Here is a 15,079-nt window from a genome sequence, read left to right on the forward strand (position 1 = left end):
AGGGGCAGCCTACGTTGGGTTCAGGGTTCGGTCCCTCCTCACAGGAGGCGCCCCTGCCCCTGTCCTCCCTGCTCCGCCCAGTTAGGTCACCTGAGCTGTGCTCTGGGCCTCAACCGTTCTGCTACCAGCCGAGATGGGACCTAGGGAGGAAGGACTGAGGACCCGGGGCTTGGAGAGGACCAGAAACCGTGGGTCTTCAGTGGGGAGCACCTCAAACTTCTTTCTCCCTGCTGGTCGGCCCTGGCGCTTCCACTCAGCATGAATCACCGAGAGACACTCGAAGCTTCAGGGGATATCAGGGTGGGTTTAGAACTAACCCATGAGGCTCACAGCAGGTTCTCAGGGCCACCTCGGAGGTGAGCAGGGCAGGGCTGAGCAGGTTCACGGCGGTGGCAGAGGGAAGTGACTTGTCTAACGTCACTGCAGTAGAACCTGCCGGAGTCAGGTCAGGAACCCAGGCCTGGGGTGCAGGGCCTCCTCTGACCTGGCAGGGTCTGGAGAACCAGCCTCTCCCCGTCCCTGACACGAGCAGGGGTGGGTTCCCGTAAAGCCAGGCTGTGTGGCCGGAAGAACCGGGGTCTCCAGTAGGTGGGACAGGGCTTGGGGGAACTGACGTTCACAGAGCACCTACTAGGGCACCTGACACCTGTTGGCTCATTTTACCCTCCCAGAAGCCCTGGGGGTGGGAGGTGGTCTCGTTTACAGCTGAGGAAACTGAGGCTCAGAGAGGCTAAGGGGACCACGGTCAAGATTCAAACCCAAGTCTAAGGCCACTGCCCACAGCGTCTCCCCTCGGTGCCCCCCAGCACTCCCCCCCCACCACAATGAGCGGAGCAAGCCTGCTGCTGAGGGTCTCTTTATTTCCATCTCTGTCTCCAATGCAAGCCCACCCCCAGGGCTCCAGGCCCCAAGCTCCGCAGCAGAGTGTTTATAAATAAATAAGTTACAAAAGTGGGTGGAGGCGCAGCCCCGGCCGGGCCGGCCCCCCGAGGGCCGGGGGCTCAGTGCTCCGTGAGCGAGAGCTGCAGGACGCGCTGGAAGTCCTCCTCCTCCTGCCGCCCCCGCCGCTCCCGCTCCTCCTCCTCCCGCGAGGACAGCTCCAGGGCCAGGCGAAGCTGCTCCTCAAAGCTCGGGGGGGCCGGGGGCGTCCCGTGAGGGGATCCCGGACCCCCGGGCTCTATGGACATCTGCAGGCTCTCCTGGAGGGCCCTTCCAGGCGAGGCATGGGAGGGGAGAGCAGACCCGTGAGCGCTAAGGCTGGGGAGGAGGCCAAGGGCTGGGACATGGCTGTGGAGGCCGAAGATAAGGACAGGGAGGCTGGGACCCAAAGACCGGAGAGCAGAGACAAGGCCGGGCCCCGTCTCCCCATCCCTCACGCCGCCCTCGCTGGTGGGCAGCACAGAAGATGGAGGGTGGCCTCAAAGAGGATGTGGGGTCCTGGGGCCAGCACCTCCCTGCTACTTAACCCCACCAGCCAAGAACCCCCTGGCCGGCAGGGTCCTCGAGGCAGGGCAGGGCTGAGACATGGACCTGGCAGGTCCTGGAGGGCCTCACCGCTCCAGCTGAAGCTGCTCCTCGTAAGCCGTGACCTGGGGAAGGTGGGCACCAGGCCGGGTGTTGGTCAGGGCTTCCCAGACAGTCACCTGCAGCAGCCAGAGCCCAGAGCTGTCACCTCTGCCACCCCTGCCCACGCCCGGGACCCAGCTCCTGCCCGCACCCCACCTGCTCCGCCTCTGTGCCCGCCTCCAGCAGGCTCTGCTGGATGGCAAACTGCAGCAGGTCATCGTCCTCGTCGCGAAGGGGCTCGCTACGCTCTGCGCCCAGCACGCTGTACCCGTCGGGCACCTCAAACACGGCGGGGTCCACCTCACAGGGGAAGGGGCTCGCTGGGTGCGGCAGAGGGGTCGTGCTCAGCCCCTGGTGCGCAGAGACCAGCGAACCTCACAGCCCCGCGCCCGCCCACGGCGGTACCTGAAGCTGCAATGGCAGAGCCAGGCGCTGGCACCCACACCGAGCTCAGGGGCTCGTCACAGCCACACAGGTTGCTGAAGGTGATGCGGGCGTTGAGCACGTGGAAAAGGGGGATCTCTGTGAGGAGACGTCGAGCCTGAGCCAGCCCTGCAGCCCGTGCCCACCCCACTCCTGGGGCCCTCCTGCCGCCCGGCCCACCCTCTCACCAATCTTGACCGGGAAGCCGGGCGGGAGGCGCAGGTTGATGAAGTCGCGCAGCTTGGCAAAGTGAGCGTTGCTGATGGCCATCAGGTCGATGATGGGCATCACCTGGTCACCCAGGGAGAGCGGGTGCTCCTCGCTCAGCCACAGTGTTGCCTTGAACCTGCCCGGCCAACCGCAGGACATGGGTCAAGGAACCTCTGGTGGCCCCTCTGCTAAGGCCCACCTACTCTGGACATCTGCCTCTACTCCTGCTCTCCACCTGGCCTGGGGGACCCTCTTCTCTGCTCAGCTGCTCCTGCCTGCCTCCCCCAGGAGCTTATGTCCTTCTGGCCCCAGAGCCTGAGCTGCCCCCAGGCTCTGGGCTCAGGCTGGGTCCCGGGTGCTTTGTGCCAGCTCAGCTCTCCTGGATGAGGAGGGCAGGGCTGAGCTCCTGGCTTCAGTCCTGCCTCGTCCACGGCCCTGTCGTCCTCCTCGGCCCACAGCCAGCCAGCAAGTCGCACTTCGCCGTACTCTGGGGTCCAGCACAGCCCGACAGTTCAGGACCGCACTGCTGGGGTCGCATCCCAGCCCCGCCGTTGCATGGCGGAGGGAGTCCACGTGAGGTTTCTGGCACAGTGCTGGGCCCACCAGACGCGCTAGAAGTCACGGCTCATCAGAGCCTCACAGCACCCTTGTAAGCAGGTGGCCAAAGGCAACTGTTCTCATTTTACTGAGGGGGAGACTAGACTCTCAGAGGGGAAGGTGATTCCTTGGGCCACGAAACCAGGAGGTGTTGGAGCCGCGTGCCCTTCCTGTCTGCCACAAGCTGACCCCCCACAGGTGCTCGTTCAGTTGAACAGAATACCATACATGGGTGGTGCTGCCCATTCATTCGTTCACCAAGAAGAGCGACCAGTCCTCTGAGCCAAGCCCCGAGCTGGGTGCCAAGGACCATGGCTAAAGCAGACCTGGCCCCGGCCCCCAGAGAGTGAAGTCGAGAAGGCAGCCAGCTGGGTGAGTGAGTCCCCCACTCCAGGGGGCCCTGTGTGTGACAGGGTCTGCAAGGGCTCGGGGGCACCAGGCAGGGGCCCCTGGCCCAGAGGGAAGCCCCCCGCCAGCCCCCAGACCTCACCTCTGTACTTTGCTGGACATCTCAATGGGGCGGCCGATGTTCCTCGACTCCAGGCTGAAGTTGGGGTCAAAGTACTCGTCGGGGGAAATGGCGGTGGGGTTTGTGGGGCTGGCTGCCTGCTGCACAGGAGCCTGGGTGGCCCCGGGACCAGGCTTAGCGCTCGGGAGGCGCCGGCCCGGCCCCGCCCAGTGGGCCCTGCTAGTTGGCCCCCAGCCCCCGCCCCCCAGCCCCGGCTCACCCCATTGTGGGAGGAGTGCTGCTGGGCCATCCCCAGGAAGGACTGGAATGGAGTCTTCCCCCCTAAGGAGAAGGGGTGGAGCCCATGAGGGGACCTGGGGCCACTGCCCCCCCAGACTGCCCACACCTCCTCTCCACCCTGGGAGCCTCCCCTGTGGTGGAAGCCTTCCAGCTGGTCCCAGATACTCTGGCCCTGACCCCAGACCAGGGTGACCACCCCGTACGGTGTGACTGGGCAGCAGGCAGGCGCACCTGGGTTTACCTTTGCTCCTCGACTTGTCCTGATCGGAGAGGTGCTCCGTGCGTGTGCGTGTCACCAGCTCCACATTGGTGGCGCTGTACACCTGGGGAGCAGGGGGGACACAGGGGGAGCTGGGGGCTCAGAGCCTGCTCCCCACACTCAGCCTCACCAGCACAGGACCCAAGTCCTCCTGTCCCCAGGGACAGACAGGATCCCGCTCCCCACAGTGGAGGGGGCGGGGTCTGAACCCCGGGGAGTCACTAATGAGGGTAAAATGCTCCTGGCTTCATCTCGGTGATCCGGGTGTGGGCCCGTGCTGTGGGTAACCCCTGCGTGCTCAGCAGGGGCTGGGCACTCGGGCCCCACTGAGTTCCCATGGCCACACAGGGCATCCGGAGCCCACGGGCTGCTGGGTCTCTCCCTCCACACAGGGTGGATGCGGAGAAGGGGCAGAGCTCCTGGGCCTCGTCTCCTACCCCAGCTCCCACCACTAGCCTCTCCTGCCTTGGCCTCGTAGCCGCTAACGGTTTCCATCTTCTCAGACCGCCAGCCCCAGATACCACATTTGTTCCTGAAACAGACCAAACAGGAGCTCATGAGGACCCACACCCCCCAACTCTGGCCAAAGTCGTCCCTTCCAAAGACCCCCTCCAATTAGCCTTCCCGCTGTGAAACACACAGGGGCCTTGAAGAGGCTGCCTGGACAGCTGGGGACAAATGAACAGAGGACTGAGAACTAGAAAGTACTAGGGAATTATTAATTTTTGCTACGTGTGATAATGGCGTTGGGGCTCGGTTTAAAAACATCCTTATCTGTTAGAGTCACACGCAGAAGCATTTACTATTGAAATGATACGACATCTGGGATGTGCTTTAAAATAGTTGGGGGAAAAAGAAAACAGGAAAAAAGTGAGGAAGGGTAGATTCAACAAGATTGGCAAAATGCTGGGAACTCCCTGGCGGTCAAGTGATTAGGACTCAGCGCTTTCACTGCTGAGAGCCCGGGTTCGATCCCTGGTTGGGGAACTAAGATCCCACAAGCCACGCAGCGTGGCCAAAAAATTTTTTTAAAAAGATGGGCAAAATGTTGATAAATGCTGAAGTTGGGTGATGAGAACATTATACTAGTCTCTGTTCTTTCATATGTGCTTGAAATTTTCCATAATAAAAATTTAAAAATAAAAGTATGTCTGATTCAACAATAATAGTTGGAGACTTCAGTACACCACTTTCAATAATGGATAGAACAAGTAGACAGAAGATCAACAAGGAAACAGAAGACTTGAACACACTATGAACTAGACTTGATGGACGTCCTTAGATCACTCCACCCAACAACAACAGAATACTTATTCTGCTCAAGGGCATGTGAAACATTCTTCAGGATAGACCGTAGGCTCGGCCATAAAAGAAACCTCAATACAACTGAAAGGACAGAAATCATACACAGCGTGTTCTCCAATCACAACTGAATGAGGGCTTCCCTGGTGGCGCAGTGGTTGGGAATCCGCCTGCCACTGCAGGGGACACGGGTTCAAGCCCTGGTCTGGGAGGATCCCACGTGCCGCAGAGCATCTGGACCCGTGAGCCACAACTACTGAGCCCACGTGCCACAACTACTGAGGCCTGCGTGCCTGGAGCCCGTGCTCAGCAACAAGAGAAGCCACCGCAATGAGAAGCCCGCTCACTGCAGTGAGGAACGGCCCCTGCTCACCGCAACTAGAGAGGGCCCGAGCGCAGCAGCGAAGACACAACGAGACTAAAAATAAATAAATAAATAACAACAACACCAAAAAGCAACCTTAATTTAAAAAAAAAAACTGAGTGAAATCAGAATCAGTAACAGAAAAAAGATGACTTGGGAAATTCATGAATATGGGAAGAGTAAACAACATACTCCTAAATAACCAATGGATCAAAGAATAAATCAAAAGCAAAATCAGAAAATACTTTGAGATGAATGGAAACGAAGATACAACATACCAAAACTTATGGGACACAACTAAAGCAATGTTTAGAGGGAAACTTATAGCTGTAAATAACTATATTAAGAAAGAAGATCTTGGGCTTCCCTGGTGGTGCAGTGGTTAAGAATCCGCCTGCCAATGCAGGGGACACGGGTTCGATCCCTGGTCCGGGAAGATCCCACGTGCCACGGAGCAACTAAGCCCGTGTGCCACAACTACTGAGCCTGCGCTCTAGAGCCTGCAAGCCACAACTACTGAGCCTGCGCTCTAGAGCCGGCAAGCCACAACTACTGAGCCCATGTGCTGCAACTACTGAAGTCCCGCGCCTAGAGCCTGTGCTCGGCAACAAGAGAAGCCACCGCAATGAGAAGCCCCTGCTCGCCGCAACTAGAGAAAGCCCGCGCGCAGCAACAAAGACCCAACACAGCTAAAAATAAATAAATAAATAAATTAATTAATTTAAAAAAAAAAAAGAAAGAAGATCTTAAATCAATAAGCTAACCTTCCATATTAAGACACTGGGAAAAGAGCAAACTAAACCCACAGCAAGCAGAAGGAAGGCAATAATAAATATTAGAGTGAAAATTAATGAAATGGAGAATAGAAAAACAATAGAGAAAATCAATTCAACCAAAAGCTGGTTCTTTGAAAAGATCAATGGAATTGACAAAGAGGGAAGACTCAAACTACCAGAATCAGAAATGAAAGAGGGGGCATTACTACTGACATTACAGAAATAAAAAGGATTATAAATAAAAGAATATGATGAACAATTGTACCCCAACAAATTAGATAATTTAGATGAAGTAAACAAATCCTAGAGAGACATAAACTACCAATACTAACTAAAGAAGAAGTAGATAATCTAACAGACTTGTAACAAGTAAAGGGACTGAAGCAGTAAAAACAAAACAAACCAAAAAGAACCCACAAAGAAAAGCCCAGGCCCAGATGGCTTCACCAAAGAATCCCACCAAACTTTTAAAGAAGAATTAATACCAATTATTCACAAACTCTTGCAAAAAAATAGACAAGGAGGTGACACTGCCTAACTCATTCAATGAGGCATTGCCCAGATACTAAAACCAGGCAAAGACATTACAAGAAAACTATAAACCATTACCTCTTAGGAATATGGACACAAAATAGTAGCCGACCAAATCTAGCAAGATATGAAAAGAATTATACACCATGACAAAGTGAAATTCATCCCAGGGATACGGGGTTGGTTCAACATCTGAAAATTAACTGAGCGCAACACATATCAATAGAATAAAAATAAAAGTCACATGATCATATCGATAGACAAAGAAAAAGCATTTGACAAAACCCAAACCCTTTCACGATAAAAACACTCAACAAACTAGGAACAGAAGGCAACTTCCTCAGCCTGATAAAGCATACCCACAACTAATGTCACACTTAATGATGAAAGACTGAATGCTTTCCCCCTTGTTTCTTTATCAGAAACAAGATAAAGATGTCTGTCCTTGCCACTCCTATTCAACATTCTACTGGAGGTTCCAGACAAAGCATTTAGACAAAAAAAAAAAAAAAAAAGAAATAAAAGGCATTCGGATTAGAAAGGAAGAAGTAAAACTATTAACAGATGACACGATCTTACATATAAAAAATATGAGGAATCCACTAAAAACCCATTAGAACTAAAAAATGAGTTTGACAAGATTGCAGGATGTAAGATCAATATATAAAAATCAATTGTATTTTTATAGATTTGCAATGAACAGTTCAAAAATGTAATCAAGAAAACAATTCAATTTATAATAGCATCAAAAAGAATAAAATACTTAGAATAAATTTATTTACTGTAAGTGTAAAACTTATACTCTGAAAACTACAAAACATCACTGAAAAAAAATTAAAGATCTAAAATGGAAAAATATCCAACGTTCGTGGCAGAAGACTTACCATTATTAAAATGGCAATACTCCCCAAACTGTTTTACAGATTCAACACAAACACTATCAGAATCCCACCTGAATTCTTTGTAGAAATTGACAAGCTGAATCTGGAATTCATATGAAATTTCAAGGGACCCACCCAGAATACGTAAAATAATCCTGAGAAAGAAGAAGTCGGAAGACTTATACTTTCCAATATCAAAAACTTACTACAAAGCAACATGTGATTAAGACAGTGCACAAAGAGAGTCATACAGATCAGTGGAATAGAATTGAGAGTCTAGAAATAAACCCATACATCTCTGGTCAACTGATTTTTCCACAAGGGTGCCAAGACAGTTCAATGGGAATTAATAGTCTTTTTAACAAACAGTGCTGGAACAAGTGGATAGTCACATGCAAAAGAATGAAGTTGAATCCTTACCTCCCACCATATACAAATATTAACTCAAAATAAATCAAAGAGCTAAGTGTAAGAACTAAAACTACAAAACTTTCAGAACAAAACATAGGGGAAAATCTTCATGACTTTGGATTTGGCAAAGTATTGTTAGATACGACACTAAAAGCACGAGCAACAAAAGGAAAAATAGATAAACTGGACTTCATGAAAATTAAAAACTTTTGTGCTTCAAAGGACACCATCAAGAAAGTGAAAAGACAACCCACAGAATGGGAGAAAATATTTGCAAATCATGTAGCTGATAAGGGATTTCTACCTAGAACATACAAAGAACTCTTGTAACTCAATAATAAAAAGATAACCCAATTTTTAAAATGGGCAAAGGGGGACTTCCCTGGTGGTGCAGTGGTTGGGAATCCGCCTGCCAATGCGGGGGACACGGGTTTGATCCCTGGTCCGGGAGGATCCCACATGCCGCGGAGCAGCTTATCCCGTGCGCCACAACTACTGAGTCTGCGCTCTGGAGCCCGCGAGCTGCGACTACTGGGCCTGCGGGCCACGGCCCTCAGCGTGCACCTAGAGCCCGTGCTCCGCAGCAAGAGAAGCCGCCGCAATGATAAGCCCGCGTGCCGTGGTGAAGAGTGGCCCACGCTCGCCGCGGCTGCAGGGGGCCCGTGGGCGGCAACAAAGACCCAGTGCAGCCAAATTAATTTAATTAATTTAAAAAAAAGGATGAAATGGGCAAAGGATCTGAATAGACACTTCTCCAAAGAAGATATACAAATGGCCAATAAGCACATGAAAAGATGCTCAACATCATTAGTCATTAAGGAAATGTAAATCAAAACCACAATGAATACCACTTCACACCTGCTAGGATGGTTATAACCCCAAAATAAATAAATAAATGAGCGGTAAGGTTGGTGAGGATGTGGAGAAATTAGAACCCTTATATACCGCTGATGGGAATGTAAAATGCTGCAGCCCCTTTGGTAAATAGTCTGGCAGCTCTTCAAACAATTAAACATCTGTGTTTAATTACCACATGTCACCACAGGACCTAGCAATTCCACTCGCAGGTAAATACCCAAGAGAAAGAAAACGTATGTCCACACTAAAACTTGTACACTAATGTTCAGAGCAGCATTCTTCATAGTCAAATAGTCAACAGTCAAAAGGTGGAAATAATCCTTATGTCCGTCAATGGACGAATGAATAAACAAAATGTGGGATACTCGTGCAACGAACCTGGCCTTAAAAAGGAACGCAGCAGTTACATGCTACAACTTGGATGAACCTTGAAAACATTACGCTAAGCAGAAGAGGCCAGTCACAAAAGACCACACATATTGTATTATTCTATTCATATAAAAATCCAGAACAGGAAAGCCTATAGAGACAGAAAGTAGATTAGCTGGGGGGGAGGGGATTGTTGATTGTTAAAGGGAGTTGATTGGGAGATGATTGTTAAAGGGTACAGGGTTTCTTTCTGAGGTGACGAAAATGTTCTAAAACTGGACGGTGGTACCGGTTACATATCTGTGAAAATACTAAAAACCACTGAATTGCATACTTTAAATAGGTGAACGGTACAGTATACAAAATTATATCTCAAGAAAGCTGTTTTTAAAAATAAAGTGTTTCTGAAGTCTGTTATTGGAACTGGGGCACATGTTGTCAGAGAAATAACACCCTGCCGGAAGGGTGGGCTCCTAGGCTACCCACAAAGGACTCTGGCCCAGACGCAGCTGCACCGCTGAGAAGCCGGCGCTGCTGCAATCAGCTGCCCTGCACGGCAGCCTCAATCCTTGTTTTTATGGGAAAACACGTGAGGTCAGAAGTCAGGAAACTGGGGACTCCCTGACCCAGCCTCCTCCCAGGGAGACAGCTGCCAGCACAGACAGGTGTGCAGGAGCTGGAAGGTGCCACAGGACCCAGGACCAGCAGGTGGTCCAGAAGAGACACTGGGCCTGCAGGAACCCCCTCCCCCTCCACAGCAGCCTCTGCGAGGGGCTCAGCCTCCCAGAAGCCTGAACTAGAGGCTCGAGGGCACTGCCCACGGTGTGGCCAGGCCCCAACTAACCTCTCGAAGGCCACATTGCGAGTGTCCAGGTGGGTGGAGACGATGGGAGAGGTGAGGCGACTGGCCACATGCTCCTCACTGGGCCGCATGGTGGCCAGCAGCGCTTCAGGCTCGTGCAGCGTGAGCCCCAGTGTCTCCGTGTGCACCAGCTGCCGGTCGTGGTCAACTTCCATCACCAAGGCTCCCGCCTCTGCCAGCCGGCGTGGGGGTGTGAGGGGGACAAATAAGTGCCAGGCCCAGACAGTGGCCAGAGGGCTATCGTGCTGCCCTCAGCTGCCTCCTGCTACGGAGTGTGGCCTCAGCCTCTGGACGCCCTCCACCCCTGCCTCCATTTCCACATCTGGAGATAGAGACAGAGGACAGCACTGTCCTCACAAGCCACGGGAGAACCTGGGGGCGCTGGTCTGCTGTGTGCCTGCGGGGAGCCCCCCAGAGCTCACCCTGGCCCTTGAAGATGAAGCTCCTCCGGCCGCGCTGCCAGGTCATGTGCTCAAAGCCCAGGAGGCTGGTGTCCACCCGCAGGTTCTCACCCCGCTTCCACACGCGATACACATCACTCGGGCACATCTTGGACACGAGGGGCACTGCAGGAGGCACAGAGGTCACCGAGGTTCTTTCCCAACGGCCCCAGCCCAGGCCCCTGAGAGCCAAGAGGTCCCCACTCACCCCAGCTGGTGAACTCCCACTTCATCTCCACGTAGAAATCGGGGGCCTGAGATAGACCAAAGCGCCGATCAGGGCCCTGCCTGCAGCGGGGCCCAGCGGGCCTGGGAAGCCCCTTGTCCACAGGCCCCCTTCTGGGAGCCCAGCCCTTCCCCAACCAGGGATCAAACCCAGCCCCCCACAGTGGAAGCACAGAGTGCCAACCAGGGAATTCCCTCAGCGAGGCGCGATGTGCCGGCGTGGTCCAGCTTTGCCCCCAACCCAGCCAAACCCCACCCAGGAAAGGGTGGGCCAAGTGGGGCCTGAAAGGTCTGCAAGTCATCAGGCTATAAGCGTCTGCAAGCTTGGGGCCAGGCTCAACCTGGCCACTAGCCCGCTGGGGGTCCCTGGGGGAGCTTCTGCCCCCTCTGGATCCCAGAGTCCTCATCTGCAAAGGGGGCACAATGACCCCCTGGGGGCCTGCCCCTGGGGTGGAGGGCACAAGGTAGTGTGCTCTCCCAGTGGGGGCCCCCCTGCCCACCCACTGTGTGCTTTGAGAAGGGTGGACAGGAGTCCAGGCCGCATCCGCTAAGTTGGATGAAATCCTCCTTCCAGGAAATCTGCATTAACCAGGAGACCCATGATCTAAAGCTCTGTTGAGATTTCTAGCACCAGAGGACCCTCTATGCTGGCAAAAGGCTTTCTCCCCAAAGGGCCCACTCTCATCCATGTGGGCCCGGTTGCTTCTCATTCCTACATGACCCTGGGCTGGGGTCAAGAGAGAGGGAAGTCACTGACAGTGTCAGGAAAGCATGCTGCACAGGCTGGGTGCCCTTCCAAGGCCAGGCCCGGCAGGGTTACCCCACATAGTCTGTCATGGTCCCCTCCATGGCGCCCCACACCCCCCCCTTACTGGCCACACCTCTACGTCCTGCTGTACCTGGCGGAGTTTGTTGAGCAATTCCGGAATGCCAGCCAGCCTCTGCGTGGCCCTCTGGTAGTCCCGATACTGGAGTACCAGCTGCACCATCTCAGGGTCCCCAGTGCTGACTGCCTCCTGCAGGACTGGGGGCACTGGGCTGCTGAGGGGAGCTCTCTAGATGGCTCCAGGCCTGGCCATTCACCCCCACACACCACCCCCCCGCTGCCAGCCTCAGGGGAGCCCCTTTGCCCTCTGCAGTACCTGCCCAGCCCTGGCAGCTCTCTTTGCCCACGTTGGCATTGTGTCGAAGGAGGACTCTCACGGACTCCAGGTTCCCCAGGGACACGGCCAGCTCCAGGGGGGTGCGCCCCCGGGGGTCTTCCTGTTCAATGTCGTGCTGGGGGAGATGAGACACTCAGCACAGGGCAAGTAAGGAGAGGCCAAGGCAAGAAGGCCACTGGGATGAACAGGGTTGGGAGTCACTGCAGGAAATAAGGATAGCACACAGGTGGTGGAAATGGCAAAGGGTGGCCTGAGTGTCCTGGCAAAGGAGGAGAGGGGTTAGGTGGGAAGGGCCTGCCCACCTCTCCTGCCCTCTGCGAGGGACAGAGCTGGGGGCCCGGTGGTGGTGGGCAGGGGCGGGGGTGGGGTGCGGGGAGGGCCTGGTCAGGTAGAGGTGCAGCTGCCGATGTCAAGAGTTTGGACTGACTTGGGGATCAGGACCGGGCTGCTTTTCTCAGCCTGGCTTAGGGGTGGTGCGGCGCGAGTTCGGAGGCTGGATGCAGTGTGAAGCGGGGAGACCGACAGGGCAAGGCCCAGTGCCGGGAGCCGAGGCCAGAAGCCCAAGATCGAGGGGCAGGTGACCTCTCTTCTGGGCCAGGGAGAGGGAGCCAGGCAGGCGGCCTCCCGATGCAGACCACAGATTTGGGTGGGGGACCAGGAGGACGGCCCGGGCGCCCGATGGGCCTCACCTGGCGGCTGTTTAGCGCGGCCTCCAGTTCGCGGTGCCGGTTCGCCCAGACGAGCCGATGCAGCGGGAAGGTGGGGCCCGGGCCTGCCATGCTGGGCCTCAGCGCCTCATCCCGAGCGGGCCGGCGGGCGCGGCGGGGGCGGCCCGGCTCCGCCTCGGCTTCGGGCCTGGCGCGGCCCCCTCGCCTCCCGTCCGCGCCGAGCCGGAGCAGCGCCCACCGCAGCCCCCGCGCCCCCGCGGCAGTGGCGGCAGCAGCGGCGGCGCAGGCAGAGGGGAGGGCGGGTTCGGCGGGCCCGGCGGGCGGGGCTGCGCCGAGACGGGGCGGGGCGTCGGGCCTGGCGCACCCTTGCTTCGCCGCCACGGAAACCTCAGCCGGGCCGGCGCTCGCCGGGGGCGGGCGAGGGGTGCTGCCCAGCAGCCCTGGTGACCACGTGCGCCAGGGCAGAAGCCAGGACCCAGGTCTCAGCCCGGGTCTCAGCCGGGAAGGGTCTGCGGAGGGCGTTCCGGAGGGCGGGGCCTGGATGCAGCTCCGCCAGCGCCCTGCAGGGGGCGCCTCAGACACGGCGCAGACCCATCCTGGCGGGTCCGGAAGGGGAAGGAGGGAGTCCGGAGACTGGGCGGTTCGGCGAGGGGCGGGGCCGGGGTCCCCGGGACGTGCGCGCGGGTGTGCGCGTGCGTGCTCAGCGGGCCGCGGTCCGGTGGCTGTTGGGTTACGCGCGTTTGCCCGGCAGTTCCTTGTCTGTGCCCCCGTCTTCTTACCGCAGACTCCGCGGGTACCGACCAGGCCTGTGTGTGCGGGTGGGATGCGAGGTGCTGGCTTGCCTCCCCATCACCTCTGAGATGCCCCTAAATGCTGACCAGCTTAGCCTGAAGCACCTTCCTCAGGGACCTGGGCCAGTGTATGCTGGTGGCACACCGTGGGCTGGACCTTGCCCTGGGGTGGGGGGTGCACTGGAGTCAGGAATGGGGGTACGGGGGGGTTGGGGAGCAGGCCTGGCTAGCTCTAGATCTTCTGGAGGGCTGTTCACCGTGAGTGGCTGCTTTCATCCACCGCGTGCATCCCTTTTGCAGAGGCTGCACTTTGCTGCCAGTGTCAGGAGAGGAAGGAGAGTTTCGAAATCAGGGCCAGCCCCTCCACCCACACCGGAACCAGGGCGCAGGCCTCCGCTGGCTGAGCTCTGGTGTCCTTACCCTGGCCTTAGCCTGGGTTTTGGTCCTGGACTTGGTGAGGCAGCCAAGGCTGACCTTCTAGTTTCAGTCTCCCTATTTAAAAAATGACCAGATAGTTTGATGTAGGTGTTTGAGCTGCGTCTCTGGGCTGGGAGGCCCTAGTTGCCATTTTCACCCTGCCCTCTCACTGTGGCCATGTGGCTCCTGTGCTCTCTGGGATCACTTTGCTACCCTACGCTGTGGTGTCATCAGGTCACTGTAATGTCCTTGGGTCTAGGACAGCTTAAAGGCCTCTGAACGTCCAGAACTCTAAAATCAGTCCCTGCCGGCTGCCACTGCTGCAGCCTGCTCTAGCCTCCACCTTCCTTAAAAGGGGCTACCCTGTCTCCAAGCCCTCTTCACCCCAAATCTAAAGGGACTGTCTCAGGCCCAGCCTCTCCTGGTTTCTGCGGCCTTGGACACGACTCCCCCCACCCAGCCCTTGACTCCTAATTCCACTGTCTTCTCAACCCTTTCCCGGGGCCCCTGTTGTCCCTCCCCGACTCCCAGTCGGTCTTCTCTCAGCTGAAAGCCTGTCTGTTCCCACTGTCACCCTGATGCCACCTCCAGGACCACATTTCAGCTCCCTCTGGGACACCTCCGTGCCCGATGTCCCATGCAATCCATCAGCAGGTTCCAAACCAGATGCAGCCACATTCACCCTCTTCCCTTCCGGCCAGCTCTGCTCCCTGGCTGTCGTGACTCTGAGTGACAGCACGGGCCTCCTGCTGTGCCATTTTGGACTCCCACCTCTGTCTCGTCCCCAGGTCCCGCCCATTCCCACTGGGCCACGTTCTTCCCATCTGACCCCTTTGCATCTCTTCCTTTACCACCACCATCATTATGACATCTCTTCCCTGGACAGAATCAGTGCCTTCACCAGTCTCCCTGCCTCCTGTCCTTCACCTCCTTCCACACATCCTGCACGTGGTAACAAGCAACTTGTTCTACAGCCAGCTCTCATCACCCAGCCCCTGTCCAGAGCCTTCAAGGACTCCCCAGAGCCTATCCAGGCTCAGACTCCATCTCCATTCCCATCTTCGTCGTGCAGTCACTAAGTGCCCCTGGGCTCTGGGGTGGGTTCAGCCTGGCCTTCAGGGCCTCCCAGGCCTAGCTCCTTCCCATAGTGCTCCCGCCAACCTGAGCCACTCCTGACTGCCGGGCCCTTCCCTGCATCGGAAATGCATCCCCACCTCC

The 15,079-nt window shown here is 55.9% G+C and overlaps 1 protein-coding gene across 8 annotated transcripts; it reads right to left on the reverse strand.

Moving 5' to 3' along the window:
* Window positions 1-840: 840 nt before the first annotated feature.
* Window positions 841-13,145, reverse strand: ANKRD13D (ankyrin repeat domain 13D). Of its 8 annotated transcripts, none has more exons than XM_082342889.1 (15): window positions 12,675-13,142; window positions 11,965-12,100; window positions 11,722-11,855; window positions 10,806-10,851; window positions 10,580-10,723; window positions 10,140-10,329; window positions 4,269-4,335; window positions 3,786-3,867; window positions 3,525-3,586; window positions 3,287-3,417; window positions 2,178-2,335; window positions 1,972-2,088; window positions 1,723-1,886; window positions 1,555-1,643; window positions 841-1,287 (listed from the first exon to the last, which is right to left on the reverse strand). In XM_082342889.1, exons 1-15 carry the CDS (start codon window positions 12,762-12,764, stop codon window positions 1,002-1,004), a joined length of 1,896 nt encoding a protein of 631 aa, XP_082199015.1. In that variant the 5' UTR covers window positions 12,765-13,142; the 3' UTR covers window positions 841-1,001. The 8 variants fall into 8 exon arrangements, with proteins under 8 accessions (XP_082199015.1, XP_082199017.1, XP_082199016.1 ...); XM_082342891.1 differs by having other exon boundaries at window positions 1,555-1,589; window positions 12,675-13,141; XM_082342890.1 differs by having other exon boundaries at window positions 11,722-11,846; window positions 12,675-13,140.
* Window positions 13,146-15,079: the final 1,934 nt, after the last annotated feature.

The sequence above is a fragment of the Balaenoptera borealis genome (genome assembly GCF_965194805.1).
Source record: "Balaenoptera borealis genome assembly, chromosome: 11".
NCBI classification, from domain to species: Eukaryota; Metazoa; Chordata; class Mammalia; order Artiodactyla; family Balaenopteridae; genus Balaenoptera; species Balaenoptera borealis.